This window comes from Neurospora tetrasperma (assembly GCF_000213175.1).
Source record: "Neurospora tetrasperma FGSC 2508 unplaced genomic scaffold NEUTE1scaffold_81, whole genome shotgun sequence".
NCBI lineage: Eukaryota > Fungi > Ascomycota > Sordariomycetes > Sordariales > Sordariaceae > Neurospora > Neurospora tetrasperma.
Genome location: NW_009799179.1, coordinates 1,321,750 through 1,344,784, shown reverse-complemented (window position 1 = coordinate 1,344,784; position 23,035 = coordinate 1,321,750). Strand labels below are relative to the sequence as shown.

The window sequence follows — 23,035 nt, the reverse complement described above, 5'->3', positions numbered from 1 at the left end:
AGGCATGACGGCAGCCGGAGTGGAGGCACCGCAGCCGAAAAGTGGGTCGTTTCCCAGGGCAACCAAGGAGCGTGACCCTTGATCAACAAAGGGTGCCACTTTTGCATTTTCCCTTTCCCTCAATTGTTGACTTTTGAATCACCCTCCCGCATCCTCCATCCAATCCAATCCCCCCCAAAAATTCGGGTGTGCAAATAGCCTAGGATTTCGAGCGCGATCCTGCACACACACCCACCACCACCTTTCTGCCAAGTGCTTCTCTGTTTATCATTCTCACTTTTCCCGCCACTTCGCATATCGGTTATCCTCCTTGTGTCGTTTGCTTGTTGCATCGCATCGAGTATTCGCTTTGCCCTAACAACCCGTCGACCAAGGAACCCTGACCACCGCGACAAACACCCCGCCGCGCAAACATAAACAACCACCCTTCATGATTCGCCCTTAATTCTTTGCTAAAGAAGAGTCTCGTCGCCAATATCTTCAACCACACATCACCACATCGCCCATCATGGGTGACCCGAAACCCAATACACAGCAACCACAACAGCGCATGACGAGAGCGCGTGTGGCCTCGTCTGCCGTCACCAAAAATGCTAGAGCCATGACCGCCGCAGCCAGAGCCAGGAGCGCGACCACCAGCACCACATCCGCGACATCTGCAACGACCGCCCCATCGAGAGCCACCGCGCCCACTGCCTCGACAAGCCTCAAGAGAAAGACTCGGACCGACGATGATGAGGACGACAACGACCATCATGCAAAGCATCGTCCTGCTCCAGCCCCCGTTACGCGACCTGTACGTCTGCCAGCCGCCGCTCTCGCAACCACCCGCGCCACCCGAGCACGAGCACGGAATCCAGCCAACGGAGCTGCAAAGACATCGAGACCTGCCTCGTCTTCACTCGCATCAAGACCTGCGTCATCAGCCTCCACCAGACCGCCAGTAATCACCGCGCGCGGTAGGCCGCCAACCAAAGCTCAAGAACCTGCCTCCAAGGCCACTCGCGCGACGCGTTCAGCCAAACCCGGCGATGACCAGATTTCCTCAACAGCCACCTCCAGAAACACCAGCACAACCAGGACGCGACCGACCAGCTCAACGGCGACTGCGCCCACCGCCGCATCTAAAGCGCTCGCAAAGCCCGCCATCAAGAAGACTGTCAAGTTTGAGGAGCCAGAAAAGGAGAACATTGGGCCTCCGGGAGGAAGAAAGAAGAAGACAGGTCCAATTGCACATACCGGAGGGCTTCGCGCAAAGCCAGTCAGGACTCGAACGGGTACGGCAGTAAAGGGATCAACATCAACGGCCAGGAGAGGTGTTGCTAATAAGGGCGCGACAAACAAGCCGGTGTCTCGTTCTGGCCAATCAGCTACCCCCGGCGATGCTAAGGAAAGCATCAAGGTTGAAGGCATGAAACACAAGCCCCTTCCCCTTAGCCCCAAGAAGGTTAACCAACTAGTGGCAGCCGCCAAACTCGCCGACGACTCGGAGGATGAACTCGCTATTCATGAGAATAGTCCGGCCTTGTTGCAGCCCTTACTGACCGGCAGAGCTCCCATTAAACCGCCGGCCTCGACGACCAGCAAGAAGGCACTGGAGAAACAACCTGAACAGGATCCGCCCAAGGATTTCGAAGCCCCGCCGGCATTAATATCCACCACGAATCCCGAATCTGCAGATCACAACAAGGATGCCTCCGCCGAACCTTCAGTCTTAAAGCCACACTTCCTTCCAGCCGAACATCTCTCGATGCTCGCTTCTCCCGCTCGCCGTCCTCCGCCATCCCCATGGAAGAACAGCATCAAGACCCCGGCAAAGCGTGTCGAAGGTCTGTTTGCTGGTGTGCCCCTACTCGCCAACCGACCGGATGGGCAACCCGTTGCACAACCCGCCAAGAGCGGTCCCAGTCTTCTTGCCAGTCCAGCCAAAAGGCCACCCGGAAATGCGACTGTGCCCAATGGTGGAGGTGTGCTTGCTGGTCCCGCTACCATCTCGACAAACACTGGAATGATGAACCCGCCCTCTCTCTTCGCCAGCCCGGCCAAGAGGGTGCCTATGTCTGCTGTCAAGCCACAGTCCGTTACGGAAGAACTTGCTGCTGAAGCCAAGCCCTCTTTGCTCGCCAGCCCACCTGTCAAGTTCGGAACTGCGAGACGCAAGTCGCAGCGTCTGGAAGAGATGGCGCGGGAGCAAGAACACAAAGAGCAGGAAACGGATGCCAAGGACGAGGAACATAATGACCAAGCGGAAGCGGGTGAAGAGATGGCGAATGAGCAGCAGATCCACGAGCAGGAGCAGGAGGACGAAGAGATGGACTCTGCGGACGAAGAGGATGACGACGGTCCTTCTGGTGAGCTTGGCGAGCGTACGATGCAGATTCTCACTTCCTCGACAAAGGCAGCTAGGCTACTTTTTACTGGACGCCGACGATCTCTCAGGCATATCGAGAAAGAAGCCGAAGCTGCCGTTCAGGATGAACCAGAAACCCCACCTGAAGATGAACATGGCCAGGAAGGGACGCAGCAAGAAGAGGGACAAGAGGAGGTGCAAGAGGAGGTTCAAGAGGAGGTTCAAGAGGAGGTGCAAGAGGAAGAGTCCGAGGTTGAGCAGGAAAAGCTTGAGGAAGAGCACGAAGAGGAGCATGAGGCTGAACAAGATCAAGATCACGAGATGGCAGACCAGGAAGAGGAGCAGAGTGCCGAGCCCGAGGTCATCGAGCCGGATGACGAGGAGGACTCGATGGAGCTCGATGAGGTCGAGCTAGGCAACGAAAGCGTCGAACAAATCGTCATTCCCGAGACGCCGCAGCCTGAAAATGATGATCAGAGCTACTTGGACATCGACCAGAGCATTAGCACCACTCCTCCCGAGTCACCACCTCAGCATCTGCTGAACGGTCATTCATTCGGCAGTCTTCGCCAAGATGTCCTCAACCCTACTGAAGAGAACGAGGACGGTACTCCCGCCCAACCCCCAAGGGGTAGCAAGTCTAATCCTCATCCCGCTGCCACACCCTCTGTCAACAGCGGTCACCGGACACCTTCTGGTCGAAGCACAACTAAGAGAATGCGCTTTGACAACAGCAGCTCTGGCCTGGGTTTCACGCCGCTGGCGGAGCAGTTGAGCGGATGGAAGGGAGGTGTTACACCGGCACCCCCCAAGGTTAAACTGCTGAAGCCCACGGCTACCCCATCGAAGGCTGCTGCTAACGACAACGCTAAGCTTGGATTTACCCCTCTAGCTGAGAAGCTGAGTGCTTGGCACGGCGGAGTTACTCCGGCGCCTCCAAAGACCCAAGCACCTCTGAAGACTCCTGCATCCGCAATGAACGAGACTAACCTGAGCCTTGGATTTACACCCCTGGCCAAGCAGCTGAGTGGCTGGAACGGTGGTGTAACTCCCGCTAAGTCCAACACTGCGGCTCCTTTGGAAGGCAGGTTCGGTAAGAGGAGGAGTTCAAGGAGGTTGCAACAAGTGGACGAGCAGGAGGAGACACTCTTCGATGTGGCCGCGATGAAAGAGGCGGGGATTTTTGGGACTTCGGTTGCTCGCCAACAGCAGCAGCAGAAGTCGAAGGAATCTTCGCCCGAGAAGACTATAGATCAGCCCTCTGAGAGAGCTGATGCTGAGACTCCCGCTGATGTTGAGACCCTTGTTCAGCAGCAACAGGAGGACAAGAACATGGAAGTGGCTCAGGAAAAGGAACAGGTTGTCGAAATGGAGCAACGTGAGGAAGTTCAAGTGGACATTGACTCTGCTGATGTACATGAGACACATGTTGACGAGGATGCTCACAAGGCTGCCGAGGCTGTCAAGGGCGAAGAGGAGCAAGAGGAAGGGGACTCCGCTGAGACAGCAATGGCCGATGCCGATCAAGCCGAAGTCGACCCTGATGCCATGGTTGACGGTGATGACGAATCTCCAATTCTCGAGGACATCCCTATCACCACCGAAGATGTCGAGCTCGCAGCCGAGGCCGAGGCGCTAGCCCGCATTTCTGATGTGATGGACACGACCGATGGCGCCGATAAGGATGGAAGCCAGCACAGCATCTCTGATAGCCTCTCGGAAGCGAGCCAGGAATATGGCGATGAAAATGCCGTTCCGGCTGTGGCCGAGTTCACTACCCGCCCACTGAATGTCAACCTCTTCACACCGGCTGACACGACAAATCGGGTCACCAGACGAGCTTCCGCTGCTCTTGCTCACCCGACCACCCCCGTTCGCCCGCAGGCTGCCCTCAGGGAGGTGCACACAGTGTCCAAGGTTCCTCTCAAATCTGCTGAGGGAGCCGACCCTGCGCCACCGCGTTCTCTCAGACCTAGGAAGTCGGGGAGAAGCAGTCTTTCGAGGGTCTCATTTGCGGACACTGCTGATGTCATCATAGAAGAGCGTCAGGAGGATATGGAAACCGTGGAAGAGGAGGCCGAGGAGCACGAGCAGGAGCAAGAGAATGAGCCGGTTGACGTGCACATCCAGCAGACTCCAGCCAAGACCACTCCCGCTAAGCAAACTCCGGCTCAGCAGACAACTCCCTTCAAGACACCCTTGAAGCAGACTCCACCTCAAGTGGTCGCTGGACAGAATAACGCTCCTGTACCGTCGCCTCCCAAAGGTCACGAGATGACTACAGATGAGAGCGGCCGGCAGAGACGCCGCAGCCGGCGGATCTCCAGCATGGGTGCAGGGGCATCACTGGCCGAGATCCCAGAAGACGAAGCCGAGTTCGGGTCCCCGATTGCCGAGGAACCAGAGGTAGAGGATGAAGAAGATGACTTTGTCCCCTCCGAGCCGGTCACGCCCGCCAAGTCCGAGGTCGAGTGGTCGGCTATGGACACGCCTGCTCGTACTCCTCACAAGGACCTCAATCCCAAGCTGTTGAGGGGGGCGGTTGTGTACTGCGATGTGCATACTGCTGAGGGCGCGGATGCCAGTGGGCTCTTTATTGAGCTGCTAGGCCAGATGGGCGCGCGTTGCGTAAAGAACTGGTCGTGGAATCCCACTACTGGTGCTTCGGGTGATGAACCGGTTTCTGGGCCAGGACAGAAGATTGGTATCACGCATGTAGTGTTCAAGGATGGTAGCAAGAGGACGCTGGAGAAGGTCAAGGAGAGTCAAGGTGTTGTGCAGTGCGTGGGAGTCAGCTGGGTTCTTGAGTAAGTACCCATTATCTCTCTGACAAACTAGGTGATGAACAATATGCTAACGGTTTCTATACAGTTGCGAACGTGAAAACAAGTGGCTAGACGAAGCCGATTACTTGATCGACCTCTCTTTCATCCCCCGCGGTGGTGCCCGCAGGAGAAAGAGCATGGAGCCCAAGGCGCTAGCCAATCTCAACGGTACCCTCGTGCCCTCCGGCTCCGGTTCCAGCTCCAGCGCGACCATCACAACCAAGACGACCACTACCACAACCACGACCACCTCATCATTCTCCTCCTCAACTACCACCCGCCAAACCCAACAACAACACCCCACAACCCCCGGCAACACCACCAACACTGGCCGCAGCAAGCGCCGCTCCTCCTCCCTTTGGATCCGCACCCCTCCCTCCCCCGACGCCTCTTCATCATCCCCCGGTGGCGACAACAACAACCGTCGCGTAAGCGACTCCATCCTCGCCATGTCCACATCAACCACCACGAGACCTCAAGAAGAGGAGGAAGAAGAAGAAGAAAGGGAATGGTCCACCTTCTCTCCCATCCCCAAAACCCCGGCCCCCGAAACCATCGCCCGTCTAGCAGCTAACCTATCTCCGGCTTCTTCCACCACTACCACCACCGATTACCCCGGCGGCGGTGGTGACATTGACATTGACATTGACGGAGGTTCATTCCTGATCCCAGCCGACGAAGCCGGCCACGAGGCCAAGTTCCTAAGGGAAGCGATGCCGGAGCGCGATATTCAAGGTTTCCACGAGAGAGGAGCCATGACGTGTCCGCCCAAGCCTAGTTTAAGCTATGCTGTTCCTTCCACTATTGGTTCCTCGACAACAGCAGGTAACGGTAGAAGGAGTCTGTTTTCCGTCTCAGTCGGGTCTGGCTCTGCCCCTGGATTTTTGAGTCAGGATGAGATGGATGTTGATAGCAACAGCAACAACAACAACAACAACAACAACGGCGAGGGACCAACTTCTGCTGCTGCTGCTGCTGCTGCTGCTCCGCTGAGCACAATGGCAGGAACAATGGGTCTACTCCGAGGAGGCCGTGATAACAACAACAATAACACCCGTGAAAGAAACCTGGGAGTCATGATGCGGCTGAATGCGGCAAGACGAAAGAGCTTGCAGTTTGCGCCCAAGGTGGGGAGTCCGCTTGCGAGGAGTTGGACGGGAAATAACAACAACAACAATAACAATAACAATAACGGTGGAGGGGGAAGTGTCGGGGGTGTTGGAGGCACAGCGAAGTAAGAAGAGGGGGAAAATAAAAGATGAGGGAGGAGAGTTCGCTTGCTTTTTTACTTGTTTTGTTCTGTTGTCGTCCTTTTGTTTATTTGCTGCTGTTGGAGTAAAAAGAGAGGTTTATTAGGCTCATCAAGGTATACCATCCATGGCGTTTTCTTGTTTGGAGGAAAGGGAGGGAGGGTCAAGGTTTGGTCGTCTGTCTGTAATGCGAAGGAATGGTTTATGGAGTTTCTCTCATTGATGGATTGTTTACGCTGTTGAGGTGCTGTTTGGGCTGTGAAATGACTATGATGTTTCTTCTCGGCTTTTGCGAATATTGTTAAGAAACCGAATCACTCGCTTCCTAATTGCCATGGAGAGTTACGGCTTGTTGAGGATGACCACGGGCTGTGTACATTGTTATAAATCAAGTACACTTACTGCGTAGATGCGAGTATGTTTACCGTTCTCATGATTCATTGATTGAGCTCGTTGCCGAAAGCCGGTCAACTTCCACGAAGACTCTCCTTGAAAAGGGAGTTGCGTGGCGTGAATAATAACTGTTTGTGAAGTATAATATACCGGGATTTCAAACCCAGACCCAGCCACCGTATTACCCCCCAACAGACAAAATGCTGCCTCCTTAAGTTTGGTATCCTCTTTCTCTAATCCCGAGCTGTCTACCCCCCTTTCCCTCCTCCTCAATTCTCGTCCTCCTGCCCCCGTCACCACCCCGAATCCACAACCTCCCCTAGACCTCAACCCTCTACCTCCCCTCCCCCAACCTCCTAAACCCCTCCAGCACATCCTTATCCACATTAACCGCCCACTCCGCCTCAAACTGCTGCTCACCACCCATCCTCTGCACCAACCCCTGCAGCCGTTCCCTAGCAAACTCGTACGCTTCCACTCTATGCACCGGATCCTTCAGCGCAAACTGCCGTTCCGTCACATCGAGCGGGGTATCCCACTCGTAACTAGGCAAGTTATTGGGATCCCATACCAGGTAATCCCTTGGGTTAGTACTCCCTCCCGCTAGCTGCTCTTTCGATGTTGAGTTTATCGATTGTCGGAAATCTTGTTGTTCAGTCAGCGACTGATCATCCTCGCTCGCCGCCAACTCCGTCACCACACTCGTCCACATAGCCAAGAAATCCTGCAGCCTCGCGAGCACAATCTTTTCCTGCACCATGGGGTCCGGCAGCTCCCAGAGGCGGGTGAGCGCCAACATGCTGAGCTTCTGCCGTTCGACCTCGGCCATGCAGTCAAAGTTGTTAAACCACAAGGTCCCAAGCCACTCCCACACCTGTTCGGCGGTGGAGCCGGCGGTCGTCGCGATGCCGGCCAGCATGGTCAGAAACACTGTAGGGTCGCCGAGCGCGATGCGTGCCAGCAGCATGAAGTAGTCCGTCTGCTTGATCGTGTTGATCTGGCTGACCTTCTTGTTGGGGCCGTGCGTCGTGCTTGCCTCCCAGGCGCTGTGGAGGCCCTCGAAGATGGTGTTGAGGAGGCCGATTTCCAGCATGTCCTGGACGACTACCTGCAGCCCTTGGACGCCCCCGATATTCTCGGCGATGCGCAGAATCAGCTCGATGGACCTCGCACCGGTCTGAGATTGCTCGCGGGAGCGGGCGTCGAGTGTCTTGACGAGGGCTGCGAGGGTCGGACGGCGTAGGCGATCGTCGAGGATCTCGCGGGGCGCGAGGAGGATGTAGTTCTTTACGACTTCGAGACACTGGTTTGCTACTTCCGAATCATACTCAAGGAGGGGCAGAGCAAGCTCAACCATTTGTACAAGGTCGGGGTGTAGGGGAGGGTAGCTTTGTGTGGTTACGGACTTCCACAGAGCTACCGATTCTTCAATAAGGTGGAGGTGAAGGGCAGACTCGGGTTCCATAGCCTCACGCAGCAGGGGGATAATCGCCGGTTGGTACCGCTGAGAGTCCCCACGCATCGAGTCAACGAGCGCAGACATGATGGCCAGAATAGACTGCTTGATCATATACTCCTCCTTTTCAGCTGACTCCCACAACTTGGGAAGAGTCAGCATAATGGCGTCGCCAAACTGAGTAATATGAGTCTCCATTCGCTGCACAATCGCCCGAATAGTGTCGAGAACAGTCAACTTGGTCTCATCGCTTTCCACCTCCTGGAGGAGCCCCATAAGCTGGTTGAAGACGTCGGGGGCAAACGGTAGGAACTGCTCGCCCTGGAACCCAAAGTCGTCCACGATACCCTTAAACTCGCGCGCAGCAGTGGTACGGACAACCTGATCGTTATGCGGGTCGTCAGGGTTCATCAAGTGTCTAAAGATTTCGTAGACAGCAGGTCGACTTTCCTCGGCGATCTTGATGGAGATCCACTGGTTGAGCAGGATGGCTATCCGTCTACGGAGCAGCTTGGACATGGAGTCCTGGATCTGTGCGTCCTTCACCAGTGTAGTCTTTAGGAAACGGTCAAAGTCGAAGGCCTCGTGAATAACAGCGGCTGCACACCCAAGAGCGCAGTAAGCCGCCTCCTTGGTGACGATATCCATATCGACCTTGGTCGCAAATTCGCAGTATGTAAGAAGTGGTCGCCCAAGCTCCTTGTAGTGCGTCAGGAGGTCAATGAGCAACCTTTCAGCACAAGGCCGAACAGCCCACTCGTATGCTTGACCTTCGTTACGCTCCGCAGCTTCCCACCCTTCCGGATCTTCTTCCCATGCCTCGAGATCGGACTGCCGGAAGATGAATAGCCTACTGATGGTTACTTGGACAATATCCAGCAGGAAGTTGTTTGTCAATAGTTGGTCCTTGACAAGCTCCATGGCCTCTCTTTCCTGATTCTTGACCTCTGGGCTCTTGTATTTGAAAGTCTGCATCGGCCTGTGGGCAATCGACACACAGCTTCTAAGTAGCAAAAGACCTTTAAGGGCCAGCTTCTCCGAGAGCGGTCCTTCGTGTTTGGCGCTACCGTCGTGGTTCTCAGAGCCCGTTTGCCTGATGCCGCCCGACTTTTCAAACTCATTTGAGAATTGCTTTACAAGATTCCAGTAAGCCTTGACGAGCGGAATGGAATTCGGTAGCAAAGGGAAGCTGGCTGGGTGGGAATCGCACATGTCGATGTGCAGTTTCGTGAACTGGATCAAGTGCTTGCCCACCGAGTCCTGGAAAGGGGCAGGGACGTGTGACTCGGAGCTGACGCCGGTAAGGAACTGGTCAAATTGGGATTGCGACAGTGACCAGAAGCCCTGGACCATCGGATCGGTATGGGGATGTTCGTAGCCAACGGTGACCAGCCTACGTAAGATTTTGAGGGCTGTGAGGCTGTTTTGCATGTAGTAGTCGGCCTCATCCTCATCGCCAGTGCCACCCCTGGCGAAGAACTGCTGCCATGCGGCCGTCCGCTCGGTATATATCTCACCGAGCAATTGGACAAGCTCGGGTGTGACAGCCTGAAGAGCGGTCTGGGACCTCCGCAACCGCGCTGTTGCGAGCTCTTTGACTACCCGCAGCAGCACCTGCAGAGCTCCGCTGAGAGCAAGAGCACTCTCTGTTCTGGCGCTCCTCGTGACATTGATAATGCTCGGGATGACGTCTGGCCAGTCGTTGGGGTAGTCTATGCGGACAATCTTTGCGATGACAAGGGCGTTGTGTAGTGCGAGGGTCTTGTCCTCCTCGCCGACTGAGCCCTGTAGTAGCCTCGAGCGAATAAACTGTTTCTCGGCGGGTTGGATCGCATGTTTCGCAGTGTGTCGCCAGTATTTGTCGATTCCGTTCTTGAGCAGGATAACTGCGAGAAAGCGGACGGAGTTGTTTATGGACTTGTCGAGGAAGACGGTCTATATGGCAAGAGACGTTAGCACCGTCACCACAAGGGAAGTCCAAGAGGCTGATAGCTCCAACTGAACCCACCTGTAGAGAAACATAGTAGTCTGGGCGAGACTCCCATGACTGAAGCTGCTGGCCGGCTGACTGTCTCTGGGTGTGATCTGTAGAAAGGGCGGCGTACTCTAGCGTCCGGGCAAGCTCGAGGAGGTTTAGAGGGGCTGCCTCGCCGGGCACCTCGATAGCGAAGCTCATTGTGTTGTTCTTGTTGTTGTTGTTGTTGTTGTTAGCGCCGGCTGGGGGGTGTCTCTGGCCTAGTCGTAGTCGGTTGAGGGTGGCCTGGGGTATCATATATAAGGAGCGAAAGAAAGTCAATTCTGTAAATGTTTCAAGTCGAGTTGGTGGAATCAGTTGAAGCAAGCGGAATGTAGATGGAGGAGCTTGACAAGTTGAGGCCCGTTTCTGAACTTGGAGAGGTCTGAGCTGTGACGCGCTGCAGCTAGGTAGAGTGTTGAAGCGGGCCCCCGTCACTGCAGTGGGCTGAAATGGATGTCCCGGGCGGTTTGGACAGTACCTATCTAAAACAACTGGAAGGCGGGGCAGCTTGAAATGTTAGTGCAGCCACTTTACTGCGGTGCGAAATCCTAACACTCCTGCAACCACTTTCACCCGAGACCGCCTTTATCAACACAGGAAGAATAAAAGGGGGCTTCCTATTCTAGCTGGCTGCAGACTACCTAACACACCTAGTTACACACTCGATGCTCTTGGTTGTCTTCTCAACCTACAAGCTCGAACTAGGAACAACCTGTTCTAGCAAAGCAATGCCCGCAAACGCTCCCTGGTCCTCATAAATTGTCTGTTTACCACTGCCGTCCATGTTGAACCGATAGACCGCACCGCCGCTGTGTGCTTGGTTAGTACATCAATTCGAGTCTTTAAAAGTAGTGTGGGTGTTGACATACAGATCTGTAGCATAGATGTACCTGTTCTGTTGATCAATGGCCAGTCCAATCGCCTCATGCAAATTCCGCGCGAGGACCTGATGCTTGCTGAATGACCCATCCGGATTCAAAGCTGCCCGGTTCAAAGTGTTGCCGTTCGGCAGCTCTCCACGGTCAGTCCAATACAGAGCGCTGCCCTCCTCGTCCATGGCGAGGTCGACCGGCTCCGGCAGGTGATCAAAAACCACCTCAACATCCGGTCTGTTGGAAGCACCAAATCCCTGGGGCATCTCGATGGAGGCCCGGTAAATGCGTCCTTTGGCGCCCCTGGGCGGTCCCTTTTGGGTCCAGTAGAACTTGCCTTCTCGAGCTGAGACAGTGATACCTACGCACCACAAAGTAGGGTCATCTATCCCCTTCCTCCAGTCGCCAGCGCGGACGAGAGTCTGGAGATTGGATCCATCAACGCCGCAACGGAAGACTCGCATGCCCTCTCGATCAGAGAAATAGAGCACCTCGTTCTCCTGGTCGACAGACAACTGCTTGGGTGTGTGAACGGCGCCCGGGGGGATGATGACCCGTGCGCCAGTGCCGTCCAGGTTGCACGACATGATGGAACCATCGTTTTGACCGGGAGTGCCCATGTTGGTCCAGAATATCTTGCCAGCCTTTTGGGAGAGAGCAATTCCATCTGGCATCGGCAGATGATGGGCGATTACCTTGAGCGGAGATCTTCCATCCGCACTTCCGACGAGGATGCGGCCCTTTCTGTAGAAGCCGACGTCATCCGGATCATTGTTCCATCCAATATCCAAAAAGTACAAGGACGGAACATGCAGATTGTCGTCACTGGCTTGTTCCTGGTTAGCCGTCTTGACGGTGTGATTAGGAGGGTAAAGACCGCCCTTGCTGCTCTTGGCTCCGAGTCTGCCCTCGTCAATGTACTTTTGTAGAAAGGACAAGACACCTCTGTCCTGCAGGCCACGCTCTTGGATGTAGTGCTTCTCGATGAGTGAAACGGTATCTAGACCGACCGAGTCCATCAGAGTGCAGGGTGGACTACCGTTCTCGATAAACATCTCGGTCCACACAGCGTCGAGTTCTTGGGGAGAAGCCACGCCTTCAGCCAGCACCATGAGACACTCGCGCTTGATGGCTGCCCAAACGCGGTTCAGGATGAAACCAGTCGACTCCTTGTGTGCAATCACCGGCATCATGCCTGACGCTCTGAAGTGTTTCAAGAGGAAGGGAAATATCTCGGGTCGCGTAGAGCCACTCGTCATGAGCTCGACGATACGAATGGTCGGCGGGACCATGTAGTGGGTGTTTAGCATTCGTTGAGCCGTCTCTGGCTTGACCATGGCCGTCATCTCGCGGGACTTGTAGGAGGACGAGTTTGAGGCTAGGATGGCATCCGGCTGGGTGATGTTTTCGAGTTCGGCAAACAGATCGATTTTCATATCCAACCTCTCGGGTACGCATTCGATAACCAGCCAAGAATCCTCCACGGCGGGTTCCATATTCTGGAAGCCATGAACGCTGATGGTGTTCGGATCAACGATGGGCTTGTATCTCCATAGCTCGCTGGTGATGTACTGCAACGCCGCGTTCGTCTGTCGAGGGTCTGGGTCCCTGATGTGGACTTGGTAGCCGGCCGATGCCCAGCAGGCGCCGATTCGACGACCCAGGACGCCGGCCCCGAGAATTCCAACAGATCTTCCGGCGGCGGATGGTAACTTCCACGGCGTCATGATGATGGATGTCCACTGCCTAGGATCAAATTTCCACAGATGTTGAGAGACGGGGAACCGACATGTTATTCAACAGGGAGGACAAGGTGACCTAGGCATAGAGGTATGTTCCCAAGTACCTGTAGCTGCCCCCCATAGGTAGCTGCAGTCTACACTCTCCCATCGCAGCTGCCCTGTTTCTGGATGTGCAATTTGAAAGCATCCGTCCCAATGCATCATGATACGTCGGCATGACGCGAGGCCACCAGGTCAAACCAAACCATAATTCATCTCACATCGACCCTCGCCGGGTCTTGATTCAACTCGGGTTCCTGACTTGTCCGGTCTCTCTATTGGGTCAGTAGCATACCGGTAGGCGCGTCTTGTGGTTTGTTTGACTCCAGGAAAAAGTGTGGAAGAAGAGGTCGAATGGAAGACTCCAGCTTGGTGATGAATCCATAGCCTCACTTCCATAACAGTGTACATCGGGAAGTTGGGGAACTGGACTAGAACTACCTAGTTGCCGCTTGGATGAAACCTGGAAGGATGAGGTCGCAGTTCCCCTTGCGGTTCGGTGGTCCCTGTGAGCTACCAAGTGGGTCCCTCTCCACTTTCCCCGGCGTGCTTCTGCCGTGTCGTCCAGGGGCCCGGGGTTGCTATCGGACGGGGCTGGCTAGGCTGAGGTTCAGCTGAAAAGGACGCCGTCAAATGCCAATTGACAGACCCGACGCCATTGTGACCGTGACGTTTACAAACCACCCCCTTTGGCGGACGGTGTCGGTCGGGTAGTTAGTGGCTTGTAGGTATCTAGGTAATTGCCTACTGATTGTCACTCTTTTACTCTCTGGCTGTCAGGCGTTTCCAAGCCTTCCATTAGGGCCGGAGCGAACCTGGCTGGAACAACCTACTCTAACTGCCCAGCGGGATCCGCCGCCCGTGCCAACCTCGGCTCCCCCGTCGGGTCGGTTCTTGGCTCCTCCTGAGATCAACACTAGACTCCATCGGCCTCCCGACAACTGGTATCTCCACGCATCACCGCACCCATGGTGATCATCGACTAGTGTAACTGCCGACTTCGTCTGAATTATCCCCTGGCCCTTTCTTCTTTCTCTGTTTCTTTTAGTTTGTTCTTGTTCAACCAACGACATGATACGACCTCCGTCCCGATAAACGTTTGATACCCCCCCCTTATTGATTGCGTTTCTCCAGCTTTAATACACCCACGCCAGCCAGCCTCGACCCTCTCGAATCCGAATCCCTCCTTATCCGATCCGATGAGCGAACTCAAGTCCCCCCCTCCAGGGCCTCCGCCTTCCGCTCCTGCTCCTGCTCCTGCTCCCTCTCCGGCTCCAGCTGTCGCCGCCGCGCCGACTGTCCCTCCTCCTACCTTGCCGGCAAACAACACCTTTGCCCTCGCCCAGCAGCGACTAATCGCCCGCCGACAGGCCCGTGAGACAGAGAACGCCGCGCGCCTCGCCGCCCAGCGATCAGAATCCCAACTACGATCTCGCATCGCAGCCTCCCAATCCCCTTTAATCCGCCGCCTCGGCTCATCGACTCTCTCTTTCTGGGATGCCATCTCCTCGCGCGAGGGCACACGGCCCGCCTTCCGCGTCGGCCAAGTCGACGCCGAACTTCTCGACGCCGAGCTCGTCGATCTCCTCCGCACCCAGGTCGGCGACGCCCTGAAATACATTGGCGGCGGCGTCTCGTCGACCCTCAAAGACGAATGGGATGCCGAGATCCTGCTCATCCTGCGCGCCATCCTCTTCAAGCTGACCATCTGGGACCACGACGCCACGTACGGCGCTGCGCTCCAGAACCTGCGCTACACCGACGCCCGCAAGTCCGGCCCCGTGCTCCAGCCGCCGTCGAAGCTCCAAAAGAGCCTGTACGGCTTCGTCACCGTGGGTGGCAAGTACCTTTGGACTAAATGGGAGACGTACCTTCTCGACCACGACGAAGCCTCTTCTTACTCCATCGAGGGCCCCAACCCCAACATCCAGCGCCTCAGCCGCCTCACCGAATCGATCGGCACCTTTCATGCCTTCGCCTCTTTCGCCTCCTTCCTCGTCTTCCTTCTGCACGGCCGCTACCGAACCATCCTCGACCGGCTCCTGCGCATGCGTCTGGCGCCGCCCACCTCGCAAGTCTCGCGCGAGGTGTCATTCGAGTACCTCAACCGCCAACTCGTCTGGCACGCCTTTACCGAGTTCCTTTTGTTCGTCCTCCCCTTGGTGGGAATCAACCGCTGGCGCCGCTGGCTGGCACGCACCTGGCGCCGCACAAGATCGATGCTCACCACCTCTTCCACCAACGATCCCACCCAGAACAAGGGCGGCGAATTCGCCTTTTTACCGGAACGCACCTGCGCCATCTGCTACCAGGACCAAAACAGCGCCAAGTCCGAAGCCGAGCTCATGGCCGCCGCCTCTTCGTCTTCAGGCGTTGTCGGCTCCGCCCAGACCGACATCACGAACCCTTACGAGGCTATGCCCTGCGGCTGCGTGTACTGCTTCGTGTGCGTGGCGACGCGCATCGAGCGCGAGGAAGGCGAAGGGTGGACGTGCTTGCGGTGCGGCGAGCTGGTTAAAGAATGCAAGCCTTGGAATGGCGATGTTTTGAGTCCTGCTGAAGCTCATGCAGCGGCGGCAAATCAAGGCGGGAGGAACGTGGCGTTTGCGGCTGGCGTGAAAGAACGACCTAACCTGAATCGATTGTCGACGGAGAGCAGTGGGAGGAGGAGTAGCAGTAATCGGGTCTCGTTTGATGATGAGGTCAGGGAGAGGAGAAGGGTGTCGTTCGAGGATGAGATTAGACCGGGCGAGGATGCGGCTAGTGATGATGGGCCGGTTCGGGTACCGGAGAGGAGGGAGGGCCAAAAGCAAAGCCAGACGGCGAGGGCAGTTGGGACGGGTGTAACTGAGGGTGAGACGAGCGGTACGAAGGCGGATGAAGAGGAGGAGGGTGAAGACGAAGAAGAAGAAGGAGAGGATGAAGAAAACCAGGGGGAGGAGGAGGAGGAGGAGGAATCACAATCAAGCGGGGACCTGCAAACAAGTTCCGACGCCGAGGACGAAGAAGATAACGGAGAAGAGGAGGAAGAAGAAGAAGAAGAAGGCTCAGAATCAGGATCAGATAGTTCCGATTCCGAAGACTACGAAGCGGAAGAAGAGGAACTTGGTGAGGATCTTGCTTTCTAGTCTTATATCAGATCGAACCAGACGAGACCAGACCAGGCCGGAAAACTACGTACGAAGCAAGCATTAGATCAGGAGCAAATAAGGTATTAAGCAAGCATGCATCTTTTTTTATTCAGGGGTGGTTCGGAACTTTCTCTGTGCGTATAAGAGTACAATTGTAACAAAATGCTCGGTACATTCGACGATAAAGTATATGGACGGGGAGATCGGATAATATTACCTATACATAATGATGATACCTACCGTACTTTGTTTTTTTTTTTTTTTTCGGGAAAATATAAGGAGCTGTGATCATGCCAAAAACGATGGGACACGGCGGATGTTGTTTGTTTGAATACATAGACAGAGAGGTCTCCGCTTCTGTTGAGTTTATTCGAATGTCGAGAAATTAACTGACTGCCACTGAAATGCGAATTGTAAACACAAACTAAAGCATATCTACTACTCCTGAAAGTAGCACAACCTCACTCAACACGCTATTACACGACATAACAAATTCTTCACCGCTGATCAACCGCGTATCTGTCTTGCCCATCATAATCATCCAGTCTCTGTCCAAGTCATAAGTCATTATCATATACGAGCCATGAATCTAGCATGTCTATCCCGTCTCACTCTTTCCCTCTTTGTTTCCATCATCCATCCTGTTCAGCCCATTCAGGATTCCCCCCAAAAAAAACATCGCTTCCTCATCTGTCAAGAAGAAATGAAGAAAAAGAAAGTAAAAAAAGAAAAAGGGAAAAGGGAAATAAGCCAAAAAGAAGCAAAAAGAAAAAGATGAAAGTATAAGGCCATCAACAAGCCATATGCCGCAGCATCAGTTCTCATCACTCATCTCCTTCCATCCTTTCCCATATCCAAAAAAAAAGTGCCTCTCATATCCAACCTTCCTTACAACCAACCTCCTTCTCTCTACTTCCGCTTAAGACTGCCCAACCTCCTCTTCAGTGACTGCGCAATGGTTTTGCCCGTGGTATTACTTCTGCGCAACCCCCCACCATTGCTAGACTCTCCTCCTTCGTAGTCGTTCGAGTAGTAACCTCCTCCTCCTCCTCCGTATCCCGTACCCGTAGTCGTCGTAGCATTGCTCACGCTTCTCTGACGAACTTTGGCGACGTTGCCCTCTTTCTGCTGGTAGCCCATCAGACCCGCCGAGGAGCTAGAAGAGCCAGGAACGTCCAGGTAGTGAGGAGAACGCGGTTGCATCTCAAGCATGCTCTCGCCTTCCTTGGAGGCGTAGTAGTTGCCGTAGCTATAGCTACGGGCGCCAAGACGAGAGGGGGTGGCCTTGTGGTCTTTGAGCTGCTTCTCGATGGTGTAGGAGGGCTCGCCCTTGCCTTTGAGGTCATCGGGGTGGTATTGCTAAATGGTTTTTTCGGTTAGTTTATGAAGGGATCTTGGGAGGAGAAGAAACATACATAACCCGCCCATCTCTTGTAGGCGGAGGCGTTACCGTTAGTGGCTCCCTCACGCATCATATCCGTGCCTTCTTGGTAGTCCATGGTGCGTCCGGCGAGATCCCGCATCCCGGGAGGGATGACGGCGGTTCCTTGCAACGGGACATGCTTGATCAGCGAATCCTGGACATACTCATGGGGAGTAGCCCTGAGAGCCTCCATATTGGAGTCCTTGACTGCTTCGACGGGCGAATACTTCTTGTTGCGGTTACGGGACGCCAGGGTGGCATCGTATGGGCCGTCATGGTGGTACATGAAGCCGCGTCCGGGGCCAGTGTGATCTAAAGTGTCGATGATATCGATAGGTTGCTGACGGCGAGGGTTGCGCAGGTTGGGTGTTCGATCGGCAGCCCGGTAGTCTCGCTCGAGCATGGCGAGTGGCCGGTGAGACATGTCCCCGGGGTACCGCTCCTTCAGGGAGCTGGCACGAGGTCGACCGGTTTGATGAGCCATTGTATCTTGGTATTCTCCTTGAGCGAGTGCTTCAGGTTTCCGGGTGAGGGTTTCCACAAATCGGTGAGGGTGTTCCTTAGGATGATGCCCGGTAAGGGAGACAGTACGTTGAGCGCTCCAGCTTTTCTCGATCAAGAGCTTCTTTGACTCGTCTACACTTGGACGAGGAGACGAGGTGATGCTGAGGAAGTGTCCTGGTTCCAGTGGGTTGTGGAAGGGCTAGCCGTAGGTATATAAGGATTTCTCTCTTTCCAACTTGGTTACCGGAGAGTGTTGTGGTTAAGTTGCGAAGGAGGTGGGTTTGCTCTTCTATTAATACTATTGCTTCTGCTCGAAAATTGACGGAGTAGAAAGATTTCTTCGGAATGCCCGGCGGTAGACGCAAGTGAGTGCCTGTGACGGTGGGTACCAAAAATTGGACAAGAAGGACTGGTACACGGCGGAACTATGACGAGCAGGCCTCGTATGCAAGTTGCGAATTCTTCGCTGGCCTCGGGCTCGTAGAATGGTCCTAGAATATACTTGTTTGCCTAATCGGGTGTATAAGTGCAAGCCGTGCAGTAGAGGGATGCGGGCAAGATGCGAGTCGTAGGTGGGTAAATGAGTAGGTATCCTTTTTAAATATATATATACATATGTCCGGGAGAAAAAAAAGAACGGAGCAAAAAATAGAGAGGCATGACCATGCAGTTTATATGTGTCCCGACGCTTACACGCAGGGTCGTGTCGAGCAAGCCGGACGAAGCATCATTGCAGTTGGGAGAGGTCTTCATGTGGCTGCGCCTTGGCAGGGGATCAGCAGGAACGTGGTGGGAGTGACGCAACACCCGGGACTTTATGGCTGTCGTCACTAACAGGGGTGTTAAGTTAATACGGCGGAACCAGGCGAAACTGTTAACAAAACGGGGGGAACTGATAGCGCTTGCGATCAACACTACAACTGGAGGACAAGTCAACATCGATGCAAATCCCGCCAAAGCCGAAACCGGGAGCCATCCCGTCATCTTTGATCTGGTGGCGGTGATTCTTCCATGCTGCCATGCTAGAGTTTTTTTTAGAGCTGACGACTTTGGCTTCTTGTCGAGGGACCCAAAGTGTGACGGTTGGGCACGGCGATCTGTGGGGCGACATGGTTGTAAAGGGCAAAGGACGAGAAAGCTTACGCAGTGCTTGTCGTACACCTGGTCGTCGTAGTCGTTGTACGTTCCGTCATCCCTCCCGCTTTTTAGTTCCAGTCTCGGGTGTCTCGGAGTGGACAATTGTGCGGCCACCATGGCCTCCGGACGGCTGTGTGTTACAGCTGGTTCAGACATTAGGGCCCTTGATGCAGGGGATCGACAGTAGGTTGTAGTAGGTAGGTTGAAGTTAAGGTTGAGGCCGGGTTGAGGTAGCACAACGGACATCATGACGGGAGCTGTTAGTACTTGTTGGACCTAGATTGAAAAAGAAAACGAAACAAACCAAAATACAAGGAGATCGACGTTTACCAAGGACGGGCAGTTCGAAAGGTATCGAAGCGGTGCAATATTTCCTGTAATTGCCATCCTCTTTCCCCTCCTACTAGCCTCCTCAAGAACAGATGTGTCCAGCAGATCGGCGGCTTCATTTCAGTTGGGCAGCATGACCGCCAGCCGAGCATTAGTCGCATTTAGCCAACCTGGAGAGGGATGCAATCTAGACCAAAGGTCCAGGCCGGGCCAGCGACGGCATGTTTGTTAGGCTGGTCGGTCGTGGTTGCGGGGTGCGGGTGGTGATATTGGCAAGATTCTGCCCACACATGGAAAGTAGTGGAAGGCACTGCAGGTCATTCGGGGCCTACGGTAGGTACATACGATGGCTGGATTAGAAAGAGGACTTGAATCTACCTCTACACAGCAATTCTAGAAATAAGATGTCACCGTCTGTATCAAAGAGACAGCAGCCTAATCGATGTACGGATAGAAGGCCGGATCGGAGAGAGGGAAGAAAGTGCGGAAGTGCAGGTAGAAGCCGCGGTTACCGCCATGTCTTGCCAAGGGCTCGATCTTGCCGTCAAGTCGACTTCACGCTTCAAAATTCCCGTCGCGACACAGAAATGAATGAACCCAGTGAGCCAGGCACCGCGGCACCTCAACCTCAAAAATCTTTCGAGCAAACCTTGACGACCTGGCAAAACCATATCCAAGCTCAGCAACTTCAAACCGAGAGTTTCATTCTTTTGTTACCGGAACATCTTGGTTTTCTTTTTGGCCATTCATCCGGAGGTTGATTTGACCATTCTATCTTTAGGGCAATTCTTTTTTGCATGGTACACCACCCACTTGGCCACACAAATTTAGAGCCAGACCTCAGCTCCCCTCTACTTACCCAGTCAGCCAGCTATCTTCTCAGCAACCTCGGTCACCGAGCAGCCCGTTACGTGCCAGTCATGAAACGGCCTCTGGTAGATTATGAGTCCGGGTCCGGATCCGAGTCCGAGTGTGGAAGCTCTTCGGACAGACCAGAATCAAGTTCAACTGATATTCCTCCCCAGCTCAAGAGGCGCCGGAACGGTGACATCGGCACTCGGGCCCCACCGTCGGCTCCGGCTCTGGCTCCGGCTCCCACTCCGATTGCCCCACTTGACCGAAGCTCTGGCACCCACACCATACCGCCAAAACCGGCACCCAAGTCAAAATCATCTCTCCCACCCATCTCAGATCGATTCAATGATTTATACGCCTCTAATACTCGAGCTGCTGTCTCTGACGATCCTTCCCTGCACCAAGGACGTCAGCGCCAGGTCCCTCATATTCCCGGCAACTGGCCGAGCCACGTGTATATCGATTGGGATCCCAGTTCGGCGGATCGTGAGCTCCTCTCGTCGCTTGTTGACAAGCTTCAGGCCGAGGTAGCTGCTGCTGCTCAACGTTACCCCGACCTCGAGGGAGTAAAAATCAGCACGGCCTTGCGAGATCCAGATTTACCCGTGGACAAGCCATTGCACATCAGCCTGTCGGCCCCAATCACACTGACCTCAAAGAACAAAGACGCTTTTCTTGACGATGTAACCAGAGCGTTGAGGTCAAGTGGTGTAAGCCCTTTCGTGGTGGACTTTTCCGGAGGAGTCGATTGGTATCGATCCGAGGAAAGCACCCGATCGTTCTTAGTCCTGCGGGTGCGTGAGGTTCAGAACACCGGCACCACTGCAGATTCGAGCCCCAACCCACGACTGACCACCCTAATTCAACGATGCAACAAGACCGTGAAAGAGTACGGTCAACCGCCAATTTATGATTCGCAAGACATGGGCTACCGCTTTCATGTCACGATAGCCTGGACTCACGCTCGTCCAAGTGAATCGTTAAAGCAGCTGACGGATTCAATCTTTGACGACTGCAAAACCATGTATAGTGAAAACATGTCAATCAGGGAAAAGCTTCGTACTGGCTCAAGTTTTCGCGTTGAAACGGTCAAGGTCAAGATTGGAAACCACGTTACCAGGTTTGAGCTACCTGATAAGGGTCTCGCCTTACCAGTCAAGACTACATAGGAACGCGGGCCTTGCCAGTTCTCACACGTCAAGCCATACTCGTCTGGCCTAGAAACGCCCTCAGACTGTTAGAGCCAAGGGGAAGAAGGCGATCCAAGCCCTACCGAACATGGGTGCAACCCCGGAAAGTATTTCGATACGGAGGGGAGAGATTGCCTGCATTGCCTCGAGTCCCACGCGGAGATTTCAAAGGGCCTCGACAACGATGCAGAACGGTTTTCGTGCCTCGAATGCGATCGGGTCTTCTCGTCTCGACAATTTCTTGATATACACCTGGATTCATATGTTTGTCGCGCAAGGGAGAGAGCAGTTAAAAGATATCCAAGATCATTTCGAAAAAGAAAAAAAAGAAAAAAGAAAAAAAACGACATGGAGATGCCGTTTGTGTAGGAAATACTATACTTCAAGCCTTCCATCAGGCGAGAGCCTCTAGGTCATTTTCCAACGCATCTGAAAACAATTGGTTGCAAGATCCAGTCGAAGTCGTTCCGTCAGCAATTGTATGCCGGACGGTGAATTTGAATGTCTTGACCCTCCAGCGTCTTTAGCAAGATAGGCAGGAAAAGGTAGGACATTACAAAAATCAAATTTACAACATCCAGGGTGGCAACACGTCTCGCCCGTTTATTTTGATGGGCATAAAATGCACAGATTCGGACAGTACCTATACTTGCAGATTATGCCTGACATTCAGGAAACCTAAAGATCGGCATCCGCCCCAGTCTTTGCGGTATCCCTACTTGGGCGTCGGACATATGGTATATATGTATATGTATATATACGTAGCTGGCAGATTTAGGCCGGTCGCTGTGCATTACCATAGCATGTGTGTAAGTTGTAAGTACCGGCATCTGCGTGCGTACCGCGGAGGGCATATTTCTGGCAGGACTTTCGGCTATCTGCCCGGCGCCCTAAAAAAAAAAAGAAAATAGATGAAGAAAAAAAAAGAAGTCAGTGTTTGGCCAGTTTCGTGGTTTTCGACGGTATGTTGGCTTATCGCGCCGCGTGTTATGCCCTGCCCGGTGCTCAAAGAGGGCGAAGCATATTCTCTTCAGTTTCTTTCGTTTTCTCTTTCTGTCTCCCTCTTCTCTCTCTCCCCCCCCCCCCCTTTTTTTTTCCCTTTCCCTTTTTTTTTTTTTTTTTTTTTTTTTTTTTTTTTTTTTGGGGAGGGCCTACAGGCCGGCCGGGTCAAAAAATTTGGGCCAACTTTTAAAAAAGGGCCCCCTATTTCGGGGGGAAAAAAACCCCCGGGAGAGGGGGTGAAGCCTGGAAACAAAATCCACAACCCCTGGCAACGAAGGTGGTTTTTGGGCAAGGGAAAATCCAAACGGGGGGCATAGGGCCCCCAGGATCCAAACCGGGGGGGAAAACTGGGGGAGGGGGGGGAAAAACGCCAAGGGGAAAGGAAAAAAAGAAAAAAGGGAAAAAAAAAAAAACCCCGGAAAAAAAAAGGCCCCCCCAGGGGGGCCAACCTGGAAAAGGCCTACCAAAAGGGCCCCCCAAAAGGGGTTTTTTGGTATTTTCCTAAAAAGGGGGGGGGAA

The 23,035-nt window shown here is 54.1% G+C and overlaps 6 protein-coding genes across 6 annotated transcripts; 3 read left to right on the top strand and 3 right to left on the bottom strand.

Annotated features, from left to right (window-relative positions):
• Nucleotides 1-508: 508 nt before the first annotated feature.
• On the top strand, nucleotides 509-6,784 carry NEUTE1DRAFT_132557 (uncharacterized protein; the record flags this gene model as incomplete). Its single annotated transcript, XM_009857022.1, has 2 exons — nucleotides 509-5,157; nucleotides 5,222-6,784. 2 exons carry the CDS (start codon nucleotides 509-511, stop codon nucleotides 6,411-6,413), a joined length of 5,841 nt encoding a protein of 1,946 aa, XP_009855324.1.
• A 368-nt stretch (nucleotides 6,785-7,152) lies between these two features.
• On the bottom strand, nucleotides 7,153-12,890 carry NEUTE1DRAFT_55615 (uncharacterized protein; the record flags this gene model as incomplete). The annotated part of the gene is made up of 4 exons (XM_009857021.1): nucleotides 7,153-10,209; nucleotides 10,283-10,445; nucleotides 10,984-11,100; nucleotides 11,161-12,890. The coding sequence occupies 4 exons, from the start codon at nucleotides 12,888-12,890 to the stop codon at nucleotides 7,153-7,155; spliced, it is 5,067 nt and encodes a 1,688-aa protein (XP_009855323.1).
• A 1,005-nt stretch (nucleotides 12,891-13,895) lies between these two features.
• Nucleotides 13,896-16,205, top strand: NEUTE1DRAFT_70608 (uncharacterized protein; the record flags this gene model as incomplete). The annotated part of the gene is made up of 1 exon (XM_009857020.1): nucleotides 13,896-16,205. One exon carries the CDS (start codon nucleotides 14,144-14,146, stop codon nucleotides 16,070-16,072), a length of 1,929 nt encoding a protein of 642 aa, XP_009855322.1.
• Nucleotides 16,206-16,920: 715 nt separating this feature from the next.
• Nucleotides 16,921-17,982, bottom strand: NEUTE1DRAFT_89292 (uncharacterized protein; the record flags this gene model as incomplete). Its single annotated transcript, XM_009857019.1, has 2 exons — nucleotides 16,921-17,434; nucleotides 17,491-17,982. The coding sequence occupies 2 exons, from the start codon at nucleotides 17,980-17,982 to the stop codon at nucleotides 16,985-16,987; spliced, it is 942 nt and encodes a 313-aa protein (XP_009855321.1).
• Nucleotides 17,983-18,982: 1,000 nt separating this feature from the next.
• Nucleotides 18,983-19,256, bottom strand: NEUTE1DRAFT_104715 (uncharacterized protein; the record flags this gene model as incomplete). The annotated part of the gene is made up of 2 exons (XM_009857018.1): nucleotides 18,983-19,024; nucleotides 19,146-19,256. 2 exons carry the CDS (start codon nucleotides 19,254-19,256, stop codon nucleotides 18,983-18,985), a joined length of 153 nt encoding a protein of 50 aa, XP_009855320.1.
• A 503-nt stretch (nucleotides 19,257-19,759) lies between these two features.
• On the top strand, nucleotides 19,760-21,493 carry NEUTE1DRAFT_104714 (uncharacterized protein; the record flags this gene model as incomplete). The annotated part of the gene is made up of 3 exons (XM_009857017.1): nucleotides 19,760-19,806; nucleotides 19,999-20,069; nucleotides 20,301-21,493. The coding sequence occupies 3 exons, from the start codon at nucleotides 19,760-19,762 to the stop codon at nucleotides 21,491-21,493; spliced, it is 1,311 nt and encodes a 436-aa protein (XP_009855319.1).
• Between the last annotated feature and the right edge of the window lie 1,542 nt (nucleotides 21,494-23,035).